Genomic DNA, 18,359 nt, shown 5'->3' with positions numbered 1-18,359 from the left:
TTCAAGACCAGCCTGGCCAACAAGGTGTAACCCTGTCTCCACTGAAGATACAAAAGTTAGCCATTCATGGTGGTGCACGCCTGTAATCCCAGCTACTCAGGAGGCTAAGGCAGGAGAATTGCTTGAACCTGGGTGGCAGAGGTTGCAGTGGGCCAAGATTGTGCCACTACACTCCAGCCTGGGTGACAGAGACCCTGTCTTAAAAAGAAAAGAAAAAAAAAGCATGAGGGACACTGATCTTCACAGCAAAGTGAGGGCAGATACTGTTTTTATTTTCTTCCGGATGATTAAACTAGGCCCAGAGTAGAATCTGAGTTTATAAAACATTAGCACTAGAAGGAACCTGCCTCCCCCGATGGCACTGACTCAGATGATGAAACTGAGCTGTGACGGCGGAAGCACATCATTAGTCAGTCCCAGGCGCTCAGCATGACCCTTGTGCCAGGGGCCGTGGTGTGGTCGCAGCCTCCTGGAGGTGGGTAAGGCAGACTCTCAGTTTTGTGACTGTCCCGGGGTGGAGCTGCACTAGGTGGCTCTGGGGTCCCAGCAAGCAACAAGCCCACAGCTGGTGCACATCCACATCCCAGTGGGGGACAGCAATCCAATCCAGCCCAGGACCATGGGTGTCAGGGCCTGGACCCCACTCTACTCTCACTTCCCCCGTGGGGAGCCTAATTCCAAGCATCAGTTTCCTTTTGGGCGGGGGAAGCCAGCAGGTCTCAGAAGTTCCCTGAGAACGCAGCCAGATTTTTCCAGGACAGAAATTCCATGAAGGCGGCTCCTAGGGGTGCTTCTCAGTTCTACCCAGTGGAAGACACTCCTGGCCAGGTGTTCCCGACCCTGGCTGAGTCACCACACCTCTCTGGGCCATACCTACCTGTTAGGGCATGGAAAGGCCAGGGCCCGGCTTTTCACCTGATCTCAGTTCAGGTATGGACTCCCAGTCTGGCTGCTCCTCCAATTCGTGGCAGCCCAACTCTCTGCAGTGCCCCCAGGTGCCCAGGAATGAAAGCTCCACCCACAGCCTTGCTCTGGGAGAACAGCAGAGCTGGGGCCTCCGTGTGCCAAAGCTTGGACAGGGAGGACTTCACCTCCTTCTTTCCTTTAAGCCTGAAGTGCCTTTTTAGAGTCCAGGGACAGCCTTCCTCACACCTGATCCAAGAGGAGGTGTCATTTAATGTGAGGCAGCCAGGGAGCCCAAAGGGAGTCAAGGACATTTATTTCACATTCACACAGCTGTACATTTTCTATAAATAATGTGGGGCTGAAATATTTACAGTCATCTCTTGCCCACACCCAGGCCACCTCTCCCTCCTGGCACCCTGTACCCGGAGACACAGCCTGAGGACACAGATGTGCAAACCCAGCTTGGTTTTTCCCGCCCCCTCCCCAATGCTCAGGCAGAGCAGCCAGCAGTCCCTGGGATGCCATGAGCCTCAACCACTGCATCCTCTGATGCCAAAGGCACGGCAGGCCACTCGCTGCTCCACTGTAGGCAGGCAGCAGCCAACACTTGCGCCCCGGGCAGCAGCTGCTAGGTTACGAATGCAGAAGGAAGCAGGGAGGCTGCCATTCGCTCCGGCTGCCCCCCAGTTCTTCCCCTCCTGTCTGTGTCCTTCCTCTGAGAGGCTGAGCCCCATGGTTCCCTCACTCCTCATGGAGTGGAACTGCTCCAGGCGCCCAGTCGTGCTGGGTCGCAGAGCATGGAGATCTGGACTCTTATGGTGGACAGTTATAACGCCAGGGACAAGGACAAACCACCACAACACCAAATGTCTCCAGGACACACACGGGGACACACACACACACACACACACACACACATACTCTTGAGCCCTGAGGGGAAGGCAGTTTGGTCTTCTGGGAGTGGAGAGGGAGAAGGCGGACACGCTCGAAGACACACTCAGACACATAACTGGTAACCAACTAAGCCACAGCAGGGGGCTTGCAGAGGACACACGAGCATCATCCACTCCTCGGTCACAGCAGCATCGTGCACTTGGAAAGAGCGAGAGGCCAGGGGCGTGCCCTGGGCTGGGGCGGCCGTGTAGCCCCTCTCCATCAGCTAGAGACGGGGCGGCCGTGTAGCCCCTCTCCATCAGCTAGAGACAGGCCGGGGTGGGGTTCTGAGATCTTCCTCACTGCTACGAACCGCAGCCACATACGAGAAGAGACACAACACAGAGTAGCAGATCTCGTGGGCCTAGAGGGGAGAGAAAGCCAGGCGGGTCAGGGTCCCGAGGCTCCTGCATCTCCACATGCGAGGATCTGCCAACGGCAACTCCTGCCCTAACACTGGGCACGGGCCGCTGGGCTGAATGTGAACTCCAAGCAAGACCTCAGAAGCTGTCCCCGTGGGAGACGGGATCCATGTGTGTGCCTGTCTCCCAGGGCTGAAGACCTGTTTCAGCTGGAGTTGAACCTTTGGCAACTAGACTGAGTCCCCACTCACCCCTGTGCACTCGAGGGCCCACCCCTCCTCCTGTCTGGAGGTCCCAGGGAGCCCTGCGCAGACTGTGGCCTGTCGGGGTTGGGCAGCACACTCACCATTGGTGTCTTGTACTTGTGGCTCACCACTTCTTTAATTTCAGGAACTAAAACCGGACGGGCAAGAGACAAAACAGAAAGTTCAACACTAAGAGCAGTAGTGTCATGCTCCCCCAGGCGGCAGCGCCCGGCGCCAGGGTCCCCTTCCCCTCTGCGGCCTCTCACAGTGGCTGCAGCAGCTTAGGCTATGACAGGGCAGAGGCCACCAGAGGCTCTGTCCAGATCCTGCCAACTGGGAGGACGTGGCCCTAGCCTCCTCAGCTAGGCCTCTGCCGTCCGCAGTGGCTTTTTTACTTGATGGCTGTGATTCCACCCACTTCTTTGAAAGCCCCTGATGGGAGGGGCGGGCCTTTCACCAGCCTGGTCACGGCTACTGTCCAGGGCCCCTGAGGAGCTGCAGTGGAGAATTCCCAGGATTTGGCTGGGAGAAGAGAGCTGTCTCTAGCGTGTGTCCAACTTTACTGAGACACCTGTGAGCTCGTCTTGTCACCAGCCTGAAAGTCTGGTCATGTCAAACACAGTTCCCTTTATTCCCAGCCCCCTACATAGAGGGTCTCGAGGCTGGATGAAGAGGTAACTCAATACTAAACCCTCAGGACATGGAAGTGTCCTTCCCTGAGTGGCAGGAGAAGCCCAGGCCTGCCTGTGTGAGGGAGAGCGTCTGAGGGCTCTGGAGCGACACACCCAGCAGAAGACAGGCGAGTACAGCACCCAGGGAGGGAGGTGACAGGGAGCATCAGGCAAGATACACACATGTCCATAGCCCGGAAGGCAAGAGTGAGAGTCCCCCCGCCCCAGCCATGCCAGGGTTCTGCTTGGCCAGAGGAAGGAGTAGGCCCCCAGGCTCAGCCATCATCATGGCCCCTTGAGACTGGGAACAGAAGGCCTGGCCTCTCCCCGGGGGGCCAGAAAAGGCAGGAGGAGAACTGGTCGCACCTTCTTCTGACCCTGGGAGGTAGAATTTGGGGGAACCCAGGGCAGGTGGGGAATAAATTCATCAAAGGTAGATCAAGAAGCCCAAGGCCATTCTCCCAAGTTGGAAGATTCCCCTAAGTATCTCTCTGACAGAAGAGAGAAGGGAGCACACAGGGGAGGAACGTCAGAACCAGTGAGCCGGTGGGAGCGGGGAGGCAAGGGAGGAAGGAAGAGTCCGGGGGAGAAAGGAAGAGACGAGCTGGCAGTGTGAGCAGCTGGTTCGGCTGAAGGGAGCCCACCCACCCATGGCAGGGCCCAAGGCAGAGACCTGGGGAGAGGCAGCACGAGCCGAGGTCACTTTACCTGCTGGAGAACGAAGGTTTTCATAGCAGCGATGAGGGGCACAAAAGAATGAAGCACAAACACAGCAGGAACTCAAAGCCCCCGGGTGAGAACCCACTACACCACTCACTAGCGCTGGTCCCAACTTCCGGCTACAGCTGCCCCTTCTGTCCTTGAGGCCCGCTAGGCTCCTGTGCCCCTCAAGTGAGTCTGCCTGTGATGCCCCATGCCCTTCGTCTGGCACAGAGACCAGGTGGAGACCAGAGTGGCACCAGGGAGGCTGGGTGGCGCACTGGGCTGCTAGAAAGATTGCAGCAGGTGACACAGACATAGAAGAGCTTGCCAGTCTGCTCTGTCCCCAACTTTCTGACTACTGGCTGGCTCAGCACAAGGAGGTGTTGCTACTTTGCTGAGATGCTTCAGGACCACCTCTAAACTCGAAACCCACTGCCTCTTCTGCGATCCATTATCTTTTTCCCTTCTACTTCCCTGCTCTCATCTCAGAGGTCCCTTTTCTTCCTTGTCACTCCTGCTCCTCCTGACCTCTCTACAGAGGTTCTCCTTCTCCCTGGCCCTAGACCCTCCTCTGGAGCTCCGAGGTTTGAGTTACTGCCATGTGAGTCCAGACCTAAGAGCAAAATAGTGTAATTACCAAATTCCTCCAGGACAAAGACGCCTCGAACTGTATTGCACTTTTTAATGTGATTCAGCTCTATGAAAACCTGCAAGAGAGGGAGGGAGGGTGGGGTAAGGCCCAGAGGCTCCACCCCAGCCCCACACAGCACACTCTCCCAGCTACAGCCCCACCCACACACAGAAAGCCTATTTCCCAAAGAGAGGACAGAAGAATTCACACACACACACAACTCAAAAGCGCTAAGAAGCAAAGATAGCAGAAAGGGCATGTACCTTCCGCTCCTGGCCGGAGGAGAAAGCATGGGAGAGAAATGAAGGCGTTAGTTTGAATGGTCAAACCCAACCCGAAGGCCCCGCTGCTGGCCTGGGCTGCCCGCCCATACCCTCTGCCCAGGGCAGTGCTTGTAAGACATGGTGCCCCAGGGGTCCCCGCTTAGCCCATCAGGTCTCTACCCTTCCATGCATCCTCCTCCGGCGCAGAGGGCTGGCACGGGCGCAAAGCTCCCCTCAGACTGTCCTCAGGGTGGGAGGTGTTGGTATCCTCCTTGAAACAGGATCCAGGATCTCCCAAGAGGTATGTGGTGATAATACCAGCTACCACCTGCCAAGCACCTACTTGGGGTTTTACAAATACGATTTCTAATCCCTGCACCTACATGATACAGTATATAGTATTACCCCATTTTCTACAGGAGGAAACTATTGATCGGAAAGTTTCTTTGCCCATGAATGTGGAAGCTGGGCTTTGAATCCAAGCACGTCCTGACACCAAAGCCTGTGTTTTCCTATTCACCCCACCTCCATGAGGAGGTCTGCTGCCCCTCCACTCCAACTGACCACCATGTTGCAGAAGAGGGGGCAAGTCGCTATCTCATTATTAACTGTGAGATAAGACGGAGAAGCCAGGCTTTCTTCCCCTTCCCTGCACAATCTCTCTTCTAGGGGCCAAACCTTCAACCACAGACGGGCTTGGCTGGCTGCCCAGAGGGGCTGCACCAAGGGCAGGATGAGGAAGAGGGCAGAGCACCTGGGCCCTGCTCAGCGAGATCGCATCTCCAGAAGGGGCAGCCACAGCACTAAAATGTGGCCTGCAGCTCCCCAAGAGGTACTGACACCTTTGTGGTCCAGAAAAGCACTCAGGTAGACCCCTCACTTAGACCCCTCTCTGGGCTGGCCCTAAGGTCTTTGGGGTTGGCTACCACCCTAAGTCCTAGATTGAAAACACACTAACAGGCTGCTGGAAGTCTGGACAGCCGTTTCCTGTTAAACCAAAGCCGCCCAGCTACGTTCCTGAAAGAGCGCTACAGGAGCTAGCAGCTAGTGGAAGGAGGAAGCCACATTGTCAGGTGGGCGGCCACTTCCCGAGGGTCTGTGGCCTGGCCAGGGGCTGTGGTGCTTCACACATTTAGGTCTGGCTCAGAGTCTCAGGGAGAGGAAACAGGGCATCAGGGAAAGAGGAGGGAAGGCACTTGTGTGAGGAGTCAGAGCTGTGAACGGACCTGGGATGATGCGCTGGCCTCAGAAAGGAATTAGCTTAAGGAATGTCCACTGAGAGAAAAAAGTAACAGTGTGTTAAAAGACCGAGAGAGAAAAAAAGTCAGCTCCTTTCATGGAATTATGAGGGAAAGATGTATCCAGATTGCTCCCCAATCAAAAGAAGGGGAATGGGGCCTGTGGAGCAGGGGACAGAGTGGGAACACTCAGAGAAAGGAAAAGAACAGGAAGAGTCCGCAGATGAAAAAGGCAAATAAACACACGCCGGACTTACACACAGGCACGCACGCACACGCAAGCTGCACGCGCACCAGAAAGACAAGGAGATCGGCCAGTCTAGACTCTCAAAGCAAAAACACCAGGCAGAAGCATACCCTGGGAATAAAGGAAGGCAGAGACACTGCGGGGAAGGGCCAAATGAGACGCTCCCACTCACACTGTGTGGAGTCCAATGGACAGGGCAGCGCGGCCACCCAGCCTCGCTCCTGCCCAGCCTCCCTTGAGGGCTCCCTGCTGCACCTTCACAGCACCTGGTGGTCGCCAATGTCATTGTGCCCTCCCCTGGGATTTCTCTCCCGGGTCCAGCTGCTCCAGTTCTCCCTCTAGCTCCAGAGGGCCCTTTCTCATGCTTCTGGGGAAGTACTGGGGGCCTGGACACTGGTCCTTCTTACGGATGGAACGATAGGGAGCCTCGTGCTGCTGCTCCCACTTACCTGGTTGTGCATGAACTTGAGGTTGATCCCTTCCAGGGTGACCTGCAGCAGGCCGCCCTCACCAGTCTTCATGTCCTGCACAGGGAACTCGCCACCCAGTTCAGGTCCTGTGGTGAGGGAGGGGGCTATCAGCTCACGGGTGAGGTGGGGAATCCCACCCGACTTTCCTGCCAGGCCCCCAACACTCAGACGGACTGGTGGAAACAGAGGGTCTACTCTCAGGAAAACTCTCTCCTCACCGGGTTTGATGCTTTGCTGTCGGGCGGCAGCGCGCTCCATGCTGTCCTTCACACAGTAGTACAGCTCCCGACACTGCGGCACAGGGAGAGAGTGGTCCCATCATGGGGGCCGTCCAGGGTTCCCTGCCCACTGCTCTGTAATGGCCACTGAAGGCGTGGGCTGACACCAGGACCTCAGAGACAGTTTTAGGCACCCCATCCGGCTGGAGACAGAAGCGTGGCTCCAGACGGGTTTTCGAATTTTAACTTCCCCAAGAGAAACTATTTGGCCTTCAATGCCTACCCTAGCCCCAACCCAAACACAGATCCTGGGTACCTTTTTAGTATAGAACTTGTTGAGCTGGGTCTCAGAGCCATTTCTACGCCACAAGCACAACACCTTGGTCTTGGGACAGTAGGTCATGTTGATGAGCTTCTCGTACCACCAGCGCTCATACACTGTTCCGATGTTACTGCGCAATACCACACAGTCATCGCACACCTGGAGAAGCGCACAAAGCGGCTCAGTGGTTCCTATCTGACAGCCTCTCCCCAGACTGTCTCCTACAGAGATATGACGGCACAACTGGCCCTGGAGCATCCCCATGGTCAGGTGTTCTGCCTTACACTGTGGTCTCCCTAGGTGGAGACATAAAACAGAACTACTGACATGCTGCCAGCTATAAGGACTGTTGGAAGAAATGGATCATTAGAAGGAACCCCTGTATAAGGGAGGAGGTTCAAATCAATCAGTTATTTATTATCTCTCTCTTTTTTTTGAGACAGGGTCTCACTTTGTCCCCCAGGTTTGAGTGCAGTGGCGCGATCTTAGCTCACTGCAGGCTCAACCTCCCAGTGAACCTGGGACATCATCTTCTTGTCTCAGCTCCCAAAGTAGCTGGGACTACAGGTGCACACCATCACAGTGGCTATACTTTTTGTTTGAGATGGAGTCACTCTGTTGCCCAGGCCGGAGTGCAGTGGTGCAATCTTAACTCACTGCAACCTCTGCCTGTGGGTTCAAACGATTCTCCTGCCTCAGCCTCCTGAGTAGCTGAGATTATAGGCACAGACCACCATGCTCAGCTAATTTTTGTATTTTTAGTAGAGACGAGGTTTCATCATGTTGACCAGGCTGGTCTCGAACTCCTGATCTCAAGTGATCCACCTGCCTTGGCCTCCCAAAGTGCTGGGATCACAGGCGTGAGTCACTGCGCCCGGCCCAGTTATTTATTACCTCTTATGTGCTCTACAGATTTAAAGTATTTGGAGGCGACCTCATGCCTCCATCTTATGACCTCTGGAATCATCTTTGTTGACAAACACAAAGGCAGAAGATCATGACAGACTTAACCAAGGAGGAAAATGGAGCTGACATACTTTCTAATCCTGGCTCTACCCTTTCTCTATAAAAATATTTTTAAATTAATTGTTAAAAGTGACACATGAACAGGGCTTATTGCACAAAAATGATACACAACAGCATGCCATAAATTAAAAAGCAGTCTCTTTCACACCTTCTTTTTATTCAACATTCTCCTGGTGAAGTTATCTGTTCTTAGGGCTTCAAATGTTATGGGAGACATTATAGCACAATGGTGAGGGGCACAGGTCCACAGTCAGACAGCTTGAGTTAAGATTCCAGCTCTGCCGTTATTTAGCTGTGTCAGCTTGAGCGAGTTCACCTGTGTCCACACTTCCTCATGGCTAAGATGGGAATAGTAACAGTAATAACTTCCTGCAGTTAAACTATCAAGACTAAATGAGTTAATGTGCATAAAGTATTTAATAAGCATCCTAAGCCAGGCACACAGAAAGTACCCTACTTAGCTACTAGATATTAAAAATATAAAACTAGTGATTTTTACAATGTTGATGGTTCTTCTCTCTCTCTCCATCTTAGACCTCTCTGCCTGAGCTCCTGAGCCTCAATGTCTGGATGTTTCACATGCAGCGTCTCAAACTCACTGTGTCCAAATCTGAACTCAACATCTCCTCCCTGGTAGATCCTCCTGTATAGCCTGCTATTTGAGTAAACGGCACCTCCATCCACCCAGCTGCCCCAGCCAGACATGAAGAAGTGATGCCCGACTCTTTTCCTTTCCCTCTAACTACACTCCATCATTGAGTCCCATTGGTTCTGGCTCAAATATCCCTAGACTGCTCTTCCACTCCCCAGCCATTAACTCTTACTCTTTCAAGTCTCAGCTCAAAGGTCAACTTCTCAAAGGAGTTGTCCACAGCTCCTAGGTCCTCTGCTGTGTATTCCCGTAACTCCTGCCCACTGAGCTTCTTTCAGAATGTGCATCATATTTTATAATACTCTTTAATTATGTGACTTCCCCAATAGCTTGTCAACGCTAAGGGCAACAGAAACCACATCTGTCTTATTCACTGCTATAATCCTGACACCCAACAAAGTACCTAGCATACAATATGTGCTCCATAAGTACTAGGTGAGTGGGTAAGGAATACACAAGACCATCAGGCTGAAGCTGCTATGTAAGAGTTCACTGGAGTTCTAAAGCCTTTGAAGGATGAGTCAAAGTGGCACAGTAGGAATTGGAAACTTGAGCTCCAGCTCCAGTCTGATTCTGTGGTTTTCTCTAGGGGGAAAATGGACAATACCATTCCACCTTTCATAATCCTTTAAGAACATCATATAAAGGAGAGCAGAACACATTTAGGAGACCACATGAATTCTAAGCTAGAGAATTCTAGGCTAGAAAAATGCTCATAATATATACTGTTATACTTGTCTAAGCAGTTGTTGGAGGTGTAAACTGGTATAGTCTATGGGATGGCAATTTGGCAGAATCTATTGAAATTTTAAATATATATAAGCTTGACTTGAAAATTTCACATCTGGGACTATATCCTATAGAAATTCTCATGTGACGGTACAAAAATGTATGTTCAAGGATAGTCAATGAGCAATTTTTTTTGAGACAGAGTCTTGCTCTTTCACACAGGCTCAACTGCAGCGGTGCAATCATAGCTCACTGAAACCTTGACCTCCCAGGCTCAAGGATCCTCCCTACTCAGCCTCTCCAGTAGCTGGCACCATGGCCATGCACTAGTATGCCTATTTTATTTTAAAATTTTCTGTAGAGACAGGGTTTCCCTATGTTGCCCAGGCTGGTCTTGACCTCCTGGGCTCAAGGAATCCTCCCACCTCAGCCTCCCCAGTAGTTGGGACCACAGGCATATATCGCCACATGAATGGCTAATTTTAAAATGTTTTGTAGAGACAGGGTCTCCCTATGTTCACCAGGCTGGTCTTAAACTCTGGGCTCAAGCAAAGTGCTGGGATTACAGGCATAAGCCACCATGCTTGGTCTAATGAACAATATTTTTAAAAAAAAATAGTGGGAGTCGGGCCGTGCATGGTGGTTCATGCCTGTAATCCCTTTGGGAGGCTGAGGTGGGTGGATCACAAGAAGAGATTAAGACCATCCTGGCTAACATGGTGAAACCCTGTCTCTACTAAAAAATTAAAAAAAAAAATTGGCTGGGCGTGATGGCTCGCACCTGTAGTCCAAGCTACTTGGGAGGCTGAGGCAGGAGAATTGCTTAAACCCGGGATGCGGAGGTTGCAGTGAGCCGAGATTGCACCACTGCACACCAGCCTGGCGCCTGGTGACAGAGCAAGATTCCGTCTCAAAAAAAAAAAAATAGTGGAAGGCATTAAACCAACAAATTATGGTACACCATTTGACATCTAATGGCTAAACATCCACTAAACTAAAAAAAAAAGAGACATGGAAAGGTATATCATTAAGTAAAAAAAGAAAATTATTTAACAATATTTGTAATTTTTTTTTTGAGACAGTCTCACTCTGTTGCCCAGGTTGGAGAGCAGTGGTACGATCTTGGCTCACTGCAACTTCTGCCTCTGGGTTCAAGTGATTCTCCTGCCTCAGCCTCCCAAGTAGCTGGGATTACAGACACCTTCCACCATGCCCAGCTAATTTTTGTATTTTTAGTAGAGATGGGGTTTCACCATACTGGGCAGGCTGGTCTGCAACTCCTGACCTCAGGTGATCTACCTGCCTCAGCCTCCCAGAGTGCTGGGATTACAGGCTCATGCAAGCCCCCACACTTGGCCCAATATTTGTAATTTAATACCACTTTCATAAGTGCCAAAATAAAATTCCACATAAATAAATTATATTTACCCAAATATGCATTTTCAATAATCTGAAAGGAGTCACACAAAATTTTAACAGTGATTACCTCTGGGACAAAGGATTGAGAGGGAGTGAAACTTTTACCTATTTTTTAACTTTTGTATGGTTTGAAACGTTTGTAGCATTTGCTGTTTAACTTTTGTAACTTAAAAAAAGGAAAATAAAAACAATTTTTAAAAATATTTGGCCAGGTGCAGTGGCTCACACCTGTAATCCCAGCACTTTGGGAGGCCAAGGCAGACAGATCACTTGAGGTCAGGAGTTCAAGACCAGCCTAGTCAATGTGGCAAAACTTCTTTTCTACTAAAAATACAAAAAATTACCTGAGTGTGGTGGCACGTGCCTGTAGTCCCAGCTACTCGGGAGGCTGAGGTAGTAGAATCATTGGAACTTGGGTGGGTGGAGGTTGCAGTGAGCCAAGATTTTACCACTGCACTCTAGCCTGGGCAATAGAGCAAGACTCCATCTCAAACAACAACAAAAAAATCTTGGCTGGGCGCTGTGGCTTGGCGCCTGTAATCCTAGCTCTTAGGGAGGCAGAGGCGGGAGGATAGCTTGAACCCAGGAGGTAGAGAACTGCCTGGGCAATATAGCGAGACTATCAGTCTATGGGAAATACAAGTGATAGAGAAACATACTAACACAGAGGAGATGCAATCAGCAAAAAATCTACAATGTAGGTGACTCCACGGGGCACATGATCCAATTTGTTCAACAAAATAAATGGCAAAGGGGGTATTACGTGTTTAGAGACACTTAAGAATTATATCAACCAAAATTACAAATGCATTGTCCCTCTGACTCAGCAATCTCATTTCTGGGAATCCTTAGACACACCTGCACATGTATGAAATGAAGCAGGCACAGTATCACTATCAGCAACAGCAAGTTTGGAAGCAACCCAAAGATCCATAGGTACTGATTTGTTATATAAATTATGGCATAGTCACTCAGTAGAATACGTGTAGCCTTAAAACAAATAGGAAAGCTTTCTTGGTACTGATATAGAAGAGGACCAGGATAATGTTAAATGAAAAAAGCAAAGTATAAAGCAATGGATAAGATGTGCTATCTTTCTGAAAGGAGAAAAAGAAAATGTGTGTTCATATTTTATTGTTTGCATAAAAATCTACTGGAAGGCCAGCCCAGTGGCTCACACCTGTAATCCCAGCACTTTGGGAGGCTGAGGCGGGTGGACCACCAGAGGTCAGGAGTTTGAGACCAACCTGATCAACATGGTTAAACCCATCTCTACTAAAAATACAAAAAATTAGCCAGGCATGGTGGTGGGCGCCTGTAATCCCAGCTACTTGGGAGCCTGAGGCAAGAGAATCGCTTGAATCCAGAGGCAGAGATTGCAGTGAGTCAAGAACGTACCACTGCACTCCAGCCTGGGCGACAGAGAAAGACTCTGTCTCAAAAAAAAAAAGAAAAGAAAAAAAAAAACCCACTGGAATTTACAAAGGAAACCAATACAAGTGGTTGGCTGTAGGATGAAGTGGGTGAAGGAAGTGGGAAGCTGAGTAGAAGGGGACAGTTATGAGTGCAATACTATTTTCTGTTATTCTGATTTACGAACAATGTGACTATATCATCTATACATAGATATCTTTATGTATCCAACATGGTGAAACCCTGTCTCTACTAAAATCAAAAAATTGGTCAGGCATGGTGGTGCACACCTGTAATCCCAGCTACTCAGGAAGCTGAGACAGAAGAATCACCTGAATCCAGGAGGTGGAGGCTGCAGTGAGCCAAGATCATGCCACTGCACTCCAGCCTGGGTGACAAAGCGAGACTCTATCTTAAAAAAAAAAAAGAGGCCGGGCATGGTGGCTCAACCTGTAATCTACCGCTGAGGCAGGTGGATCACAAGGTCAAGAGATCAAGACCATCCTGGTCAACATGGTGAAACCCCATCTCTACTAAAAATACAAAAAATTAGCTGGGCATGGTGGCACATGCCTGTAATCCCAGCTACTCAGGAGGCTGAGGCAGGAGAATTGCCTGAACCCAGGAGGCAGAGGTTGCAGTGAGCCGAGATCGTACCATTGCACTCCAGCCCAGGTAACAAGAGCGAAACTCCATCTCAAAAAAAAAAAAAGCAAAAGAAAAAGAGAAGAAATGGGTATCATCTAATCTGATAATCTGGCCAGGTATGGTGGCTCATGGCTCTAATCCCAGCACTTTGGGAAGCCGAGATGGGTGAATCACTTGAGGTCAGAAGGTTGAAACCAGCCTGGCCAACACGGTCAAACTCCATCTCTACTAAAATACAAAATTCAGCTGGGCATGGTGGCTGGTGCCTGTAATCCCAGCTAATTGGGAGGCTGTGGCAGGAGAACTGCTTGAACCCGGAAGGCAGAGGTTGCAGTGAGCTGAGATTGAGCCACTGCATTCCAGCCTGGGTGACAGAACAAGACTATCTAAAAAATACCTAAAAGAACAAAACAAAACAAAAATCTGATAATTTAATGATAAATGGATCATGAAGATGAATGAGAAAAATGAGGAAAATATTCTAGCATTGGTTCTAGGGATTCCCTGCGACTCTCAAATAGACCTCTGGGCCCCCAGCATGAATCAGCACCTACCTCCATGAAAAAGATATCTCCATTTGTATCTGTCCCTGCATGTACCACAAATGTCTGCTTCTTCATGTGCCGGCTGCCACTGGACCAGATAGAGAGATCGCGTCCATTCTGATGAAAGAGATTTTTTAGGGACAGTCATACATCCCTCCCAGAGAGCTCTGGGCCAACAATTCCCCATGCAGCAATCAAATTCATATCAGCTTCCTCAGCACAGTCTCATCTGCTGGCCACCAGTCACCAGGGAAGTGGTTTCAGATGCTTTGGTCTCAGAAGCCCTGTATCTCTTAAATATTATTAAAGATTCCAAAGAGATTTTGTTTATGTGAGCTATATTTATAGGTATTTATATACTAGAAATTTATTTGGAAATTTCTCAAATGAGTAATTATACAAACAATTAATGATTCATTAATAGCCCATTACATAGTAATATAAATAACAATTTTTTGTAAAATAACTATATTTTCCAAAAAAGAAGAAGAGAGAGAAAAGAATGGCACTGTTTCACGTTTTTGCAAATCTCTTTAACATTTGGCTTAACAGCAAAGAGTTGCATTTTCCTATCTGCTTCTGCATTCAGCCTGTTGCAATATGTTGCTTTGCTTGAGGTATATGAAGAAAACTTGACCTCCCAGATACATATTTGGAAAATGGAAGAGGATTTTCATAGCCTTTTCAGATAAATAGGCGTATTCTTCTTTAACACTATGCCAGAACTTGAGAAGGAGCAGCCTCTTCTTTTTTTAGAGACAAGGTCCTGCTCTTTCACTCAGGCTGGAGTGCAGTGGCACAACCATAGCTCACTACAGCTTTGAACTCCTGGGCTTAAGTGACATTCCCGCCTCAGCCCAAGTACTTGGAATTACAGGCATAAACCACCATACTCGGTGATAGCAGCTTTTTTTTAATTTTTTTTTTTTTTTTAAGATGGGGTTTCACCATATTGATCATGCTGGTCTCGAACTCCTGACCTCAGGTGATCCGCCCACCTCAGCCTCCCAAAGTGCTGGGATTACAGGCGTGAGCCACTGCGCCTGGCTGACAGCAGCTTTTTAGTTAGTTCAGTGTAGAATCTGAAAGCACATCAATGAACATTTTACACTGTTACATTAAAATCCATTTAGGCCAGACATGGTGGCTCATTCCTGTAATTCCAGCACTTTGGGAGGCCAAGTTGGGAGTATCATTTGAGCCCAGGCAGGAGTTGGAAACCAGCCTGGGCAGCACAGTGAGACCCTATTCTCCATACTTTTGTTTTTTTGAAACAGGGTCTCCCTTTGTCACCCAGGCTGGAGTGCAGTGGTGCTACTATGGCTCACTGCAGCTTCAACAGTGAGCTCAAGTGATCCTCCCACCTCAGCCCCGCAAGTAGATGGAACTACAGGTGCATGCCACCATGTCCGGCTAATTGTTTTATTTTTATTAGAAATGGGGTCTCCCTATGTTGCCCAGGTTGAAAAAAAATTTTTATTTAAAAATTAAAAATAAGGCCAGGTGCAGTGGCTCAAGCCTTTAATTCCAGCACTTTGGGAGGCTGAGGTGGGTGGATCCCCTGAGGTCAGGAGACCAGCCTGGCCAACATGCATCAACAAAGCAATCAAGTTCACCTTGCAAATCAAGGTCACAGCTCTACTAAAAATACAAAAAATTAGCTGGGCATGTTGGCAGGTGCCTGTAATCCCAGCTACTAGGGTGGCTGAGGCAGGACAATCGCTTGGACTCAGGAGGCAGAGGTTGTAGTGAGCTGAGACTGCACCATTGCACTCCACCCTGGGCAACAGAGTGAAACTATGTCTCAAAAAAAGAAAAATTAAAAATTAGATTCATATATCTGCCTTTCATTTTGAGATCTTTCATCCATACTTCAATTTATAACATCATACATTGGTATTTAGAAAATACTGGCTGGGTGCAGTGGCTCATGCCTGTAATCCCAGGACTTTGGGAGGCTGAGGCGGATGAATCAAGAGGTCAGGAGTTTGAGACCAGCCTGGCCAACAATGGTGAAACCCTGTCTCTACTAAAAATACAAATAAATTAGCTGGGCATGGTGGTGGGTGCCTGTAATCCCAGATACTCGGGAGGCTGAGGCAGGAGAATTGCTTGAACCCAAAAGGCAGAGGTTACTGTGAGCCAAGATTGCACCACTGCATTCCAGTCCCGTGACAGTGTGAGACTCCATCTCAAAAAAAGAAAAAGAAAAGAAAAATAAAATATTGCTTCACTCAGTTATGCAGCTCTTCCAAATGTTGACATATTTTGTAATATTAAAAATTTAAAAATCACATTCATTGATATCACCATCAATCTCATTAGAAAAGTCTTTAAATATTGGGAAGCTTCAAGTTCAAAATTCTCATTTTCACTTAAAAGCTGAATCTTATCATTGGCAACAAATACTCTCAGTTGTTTTTCTTGCAACAACAGGTTCACTTCATTAATTTAAGGAAAATGCCTGCCAAATATCCAGCTCTGAATAACCATGGTTTGCTAGTTGTCCTTTCCAGTAAAAATGATGTTCCATGAACAAAGCGACCAAGTTCACCTTGCAACTCAAGGTCACAAATCGCTTTTCTTCAAAATAAACCAACATACTGGGTTTGCAACAGAGATGCTTTATGTGTACCTCCCATTCTGTCATAGAGAATATTAAAAACATTTATAATCAATGATCAAGTTTTTTTTTTTTTTTTTTGAGACAGAGTCTTGCTCTGTCGTCAGGCGCCAGGCTGGAATGCAGTGGCGCGATCTCGGCTCACTGCAACCTCCACCTCCGGGGTTTAAGCAAGTCTCCTGCCTCAGCCTCCCAAGTAGCTGGGACTATAGATACACGCCACCACACCCAGCTAATTTTCGTATTTTTAGTAGAGACGGGGTTTCACCATGTTGGCCAGGATGGTCTTGATCTCTTGACCTCGTGATCTGTCCACCTCAGCCTCCCAAAGTGCTGGGATTACAGGCATGAGCCACCACGCCCGGCCAATGATAAAGATTTAATAAAAGTAATAGTCTTCACTGCTTCTTCAAGGACATTTATAAGCACAACTGGCATTTTTAAAAAACTGAGAGTGCAAGCCAGATGCAGTGGCTCACGTCTATAATCCTAGAACTTTGGGAGGCCAAGGCAGGTGGATCACTTGAGATCAGGAGTTTGAGACCAGCCTGGCCAACACGGCAAATCCCTGTGTCTACTAAAAATACAAAAATTAACTGGGCGTGGTGGTGCATGCTTGTAATCCCAGTTATTCAGGAGGCTGAAGCAGGAGAACTACTTGAACCTGGGAGGCGGAGGTTGCAGTAAGCCAAAATCATGCCACTGCTCTCTAGCCTGGGCACCAAAAGAGCAAAACTCTGCCTCCAAAAACACACACACACACACACGCACACACGCTGGGTGTGGTGGCATGCACCTGCAATCCCAGCTACTCATACGGCTGAGGCACGAGAAAAAAACAAAAAACTGAGAGTGTATAGAGGTGAGGAACACAACAGCCACTGGCATACATTGGGGCCACTGCCTTCACCTGGGTTAAAGTGCCAGCAGTTTTACCCATCACTGCAAATGTAACCCGGTGAAAACGGCAAATAAACATTTTTAGAATGTTATTTTGTTTGAAATCATTTTCACCCTCTGAATCCTCAGCAGTCCACAGACCACACATCAAAACTGATGCATTATAATGGTTTTATACAGAGAATCCCATCAGAGAATACAGGGACTAAAGCCTCATTTAGAGTCAAAGACAACCGCTCCATTTTCCAAACCAGGGGTGAACTGGACTGCAAGTGACACAAACCAAGAAATGACCCCTGGTGAAGGAAGCCTAAGGAGTGGCCAGATGCGCTTACCAGGTTTGCCAGTTGATCAAGCACCTCATTGATTTGCTGGCTGTACACAAGCCCAATGTGCGACTTTCCCATTAGCCGCCTCACCTTCTTGCGGATGTCATTCTTATTTACCTGAAAAACCAGAACAGGAATCTTAACAAGGGATCTGCTCTCCTCTCGATTGAGGTAAAGCACATCACTGAACATGGGCGAAAACTTTCAACCGTGTATTCTGCCACAATGAGGGGGGGAAAAGCCCTGGCTCTGTCTCTAGTTAGCTTCTGCAGAAAAGTGGCTCTCAGAGCAGTTCTGATTCCAGGGGACACTTTCTCTCTATCCCCACTTAATAGAACAATAGTCACCCCTACAGGAGCTCTAAAACCCCCCAGCGCTCTTCATAGGATAATTCAGAAACAATGACTTAAGAGTGGCAACACCACACTGGTCATAGCCAAGACATCTCTGAAGGTTAGGGGTCAGTATCCTTTCGAGCCAGTCAACTGGCACCCTCCAAATTCTACAGAGTACAGTGAAACTTACACCAAGAAATGAAGCAGACCAAGAGGGGCTGGGGGCATTCATTCCCTGCATTTGATCAACTGATCGCTTCACACTTAAGGAGGTTGGGGAGAACAGAAGGAGAAGAAACCCAGTGGCTCCTTCTCCAAGCAGTTCTCTTCTACCCATCAACTTGACTTGTTTCCCTTTCAGAGCAGAACTCTTCTACTTGGTAACATACTTCTTCCACAGCTATAAAAACTAAGTACAACCAAATTAAGTTAGAATCTACTATTACTTTGTAATGGGTGGCTCTTCTTTCAACTGTAGAAAATTCTATAAGATATAGGGCAGTGCTGAAAAACAAAATCTGAGCATCGTTTC

General features: G+C 48.6%; 1 protein-coding gene across 50 annotated transcripts in view; it reads right to left on the bottom strand.

Moving 5' to 3' along the window:
• Positions 1-1,202: 1,202 nt before the first annotated feature.
• The window catches only part of MADD (MAP kinase activating death domain), a 55,848-nt gene continuing 38,691 nt past the window's right edge, over positions 1,203-18,359 (bottom strand). For 27 of the 50 annotated variants that reach the window (XM_009008060.5, XM_054240841.2, XM_054240836.2 and 24 more), the window contains 8 exons: positions 17,499-17,609; positions 13,650-13,757; positions 7,203-7,367; positions 6,887-6,959; positions 6,648-6,754; positions 4,457-4,526; positions 2,548-2,594; positions 1,203-2,203 (listed from right to left, as the gene is read on the bottom strand). In XM_009008060.5, coding sequence (XP_009006308.2) covers positions 2,099-2,203; positions 2,548-2,594; positions 4,457-4,526; positions 6,648-6,754; positions 6,887-6,959; positions 7,203-7,367; positions 13,650-13,757; positions 17,499-17,609 — 786 coding nt within the window. In that variant the 3' untranslated portion in view covers positions 1,203-2,098. The remainder of the gene's footprint in view (positions 2,204-2,547; positions 2,595-4,456; positions 4,527-6,647; positions 6,755-6,886; positions 6,960-7,202; positions 7,368-13,649; positions 13,758-17,498; positions 17,610-18,359) is intronic. The other 23 variants (XM_009008078.5, XM_009008079.5, XM_035262577.3 and 20 more) reach the window with 1 other exon arrangement.

This window comes from Callithrix jacchus, chromosome 10, assembly GCF_049354715.1.
Source record: "Callithrix jacchus isolate 240 chromosome 10, calJac240_pri, whole genome shotgun sequence".
NCBI classification, from domain to species: domain Eukaryota; kingdom Metazoa; phylum Chordata; class Mammalia; order Primates; family Cebidae; genus Callithrix; species Callithrix jacchus.
The sequence above is the reverse complement of the archived record's forward strand: the minus strand, read 5'-3'. Positions and strand labels throughout refer to the sequence as shown.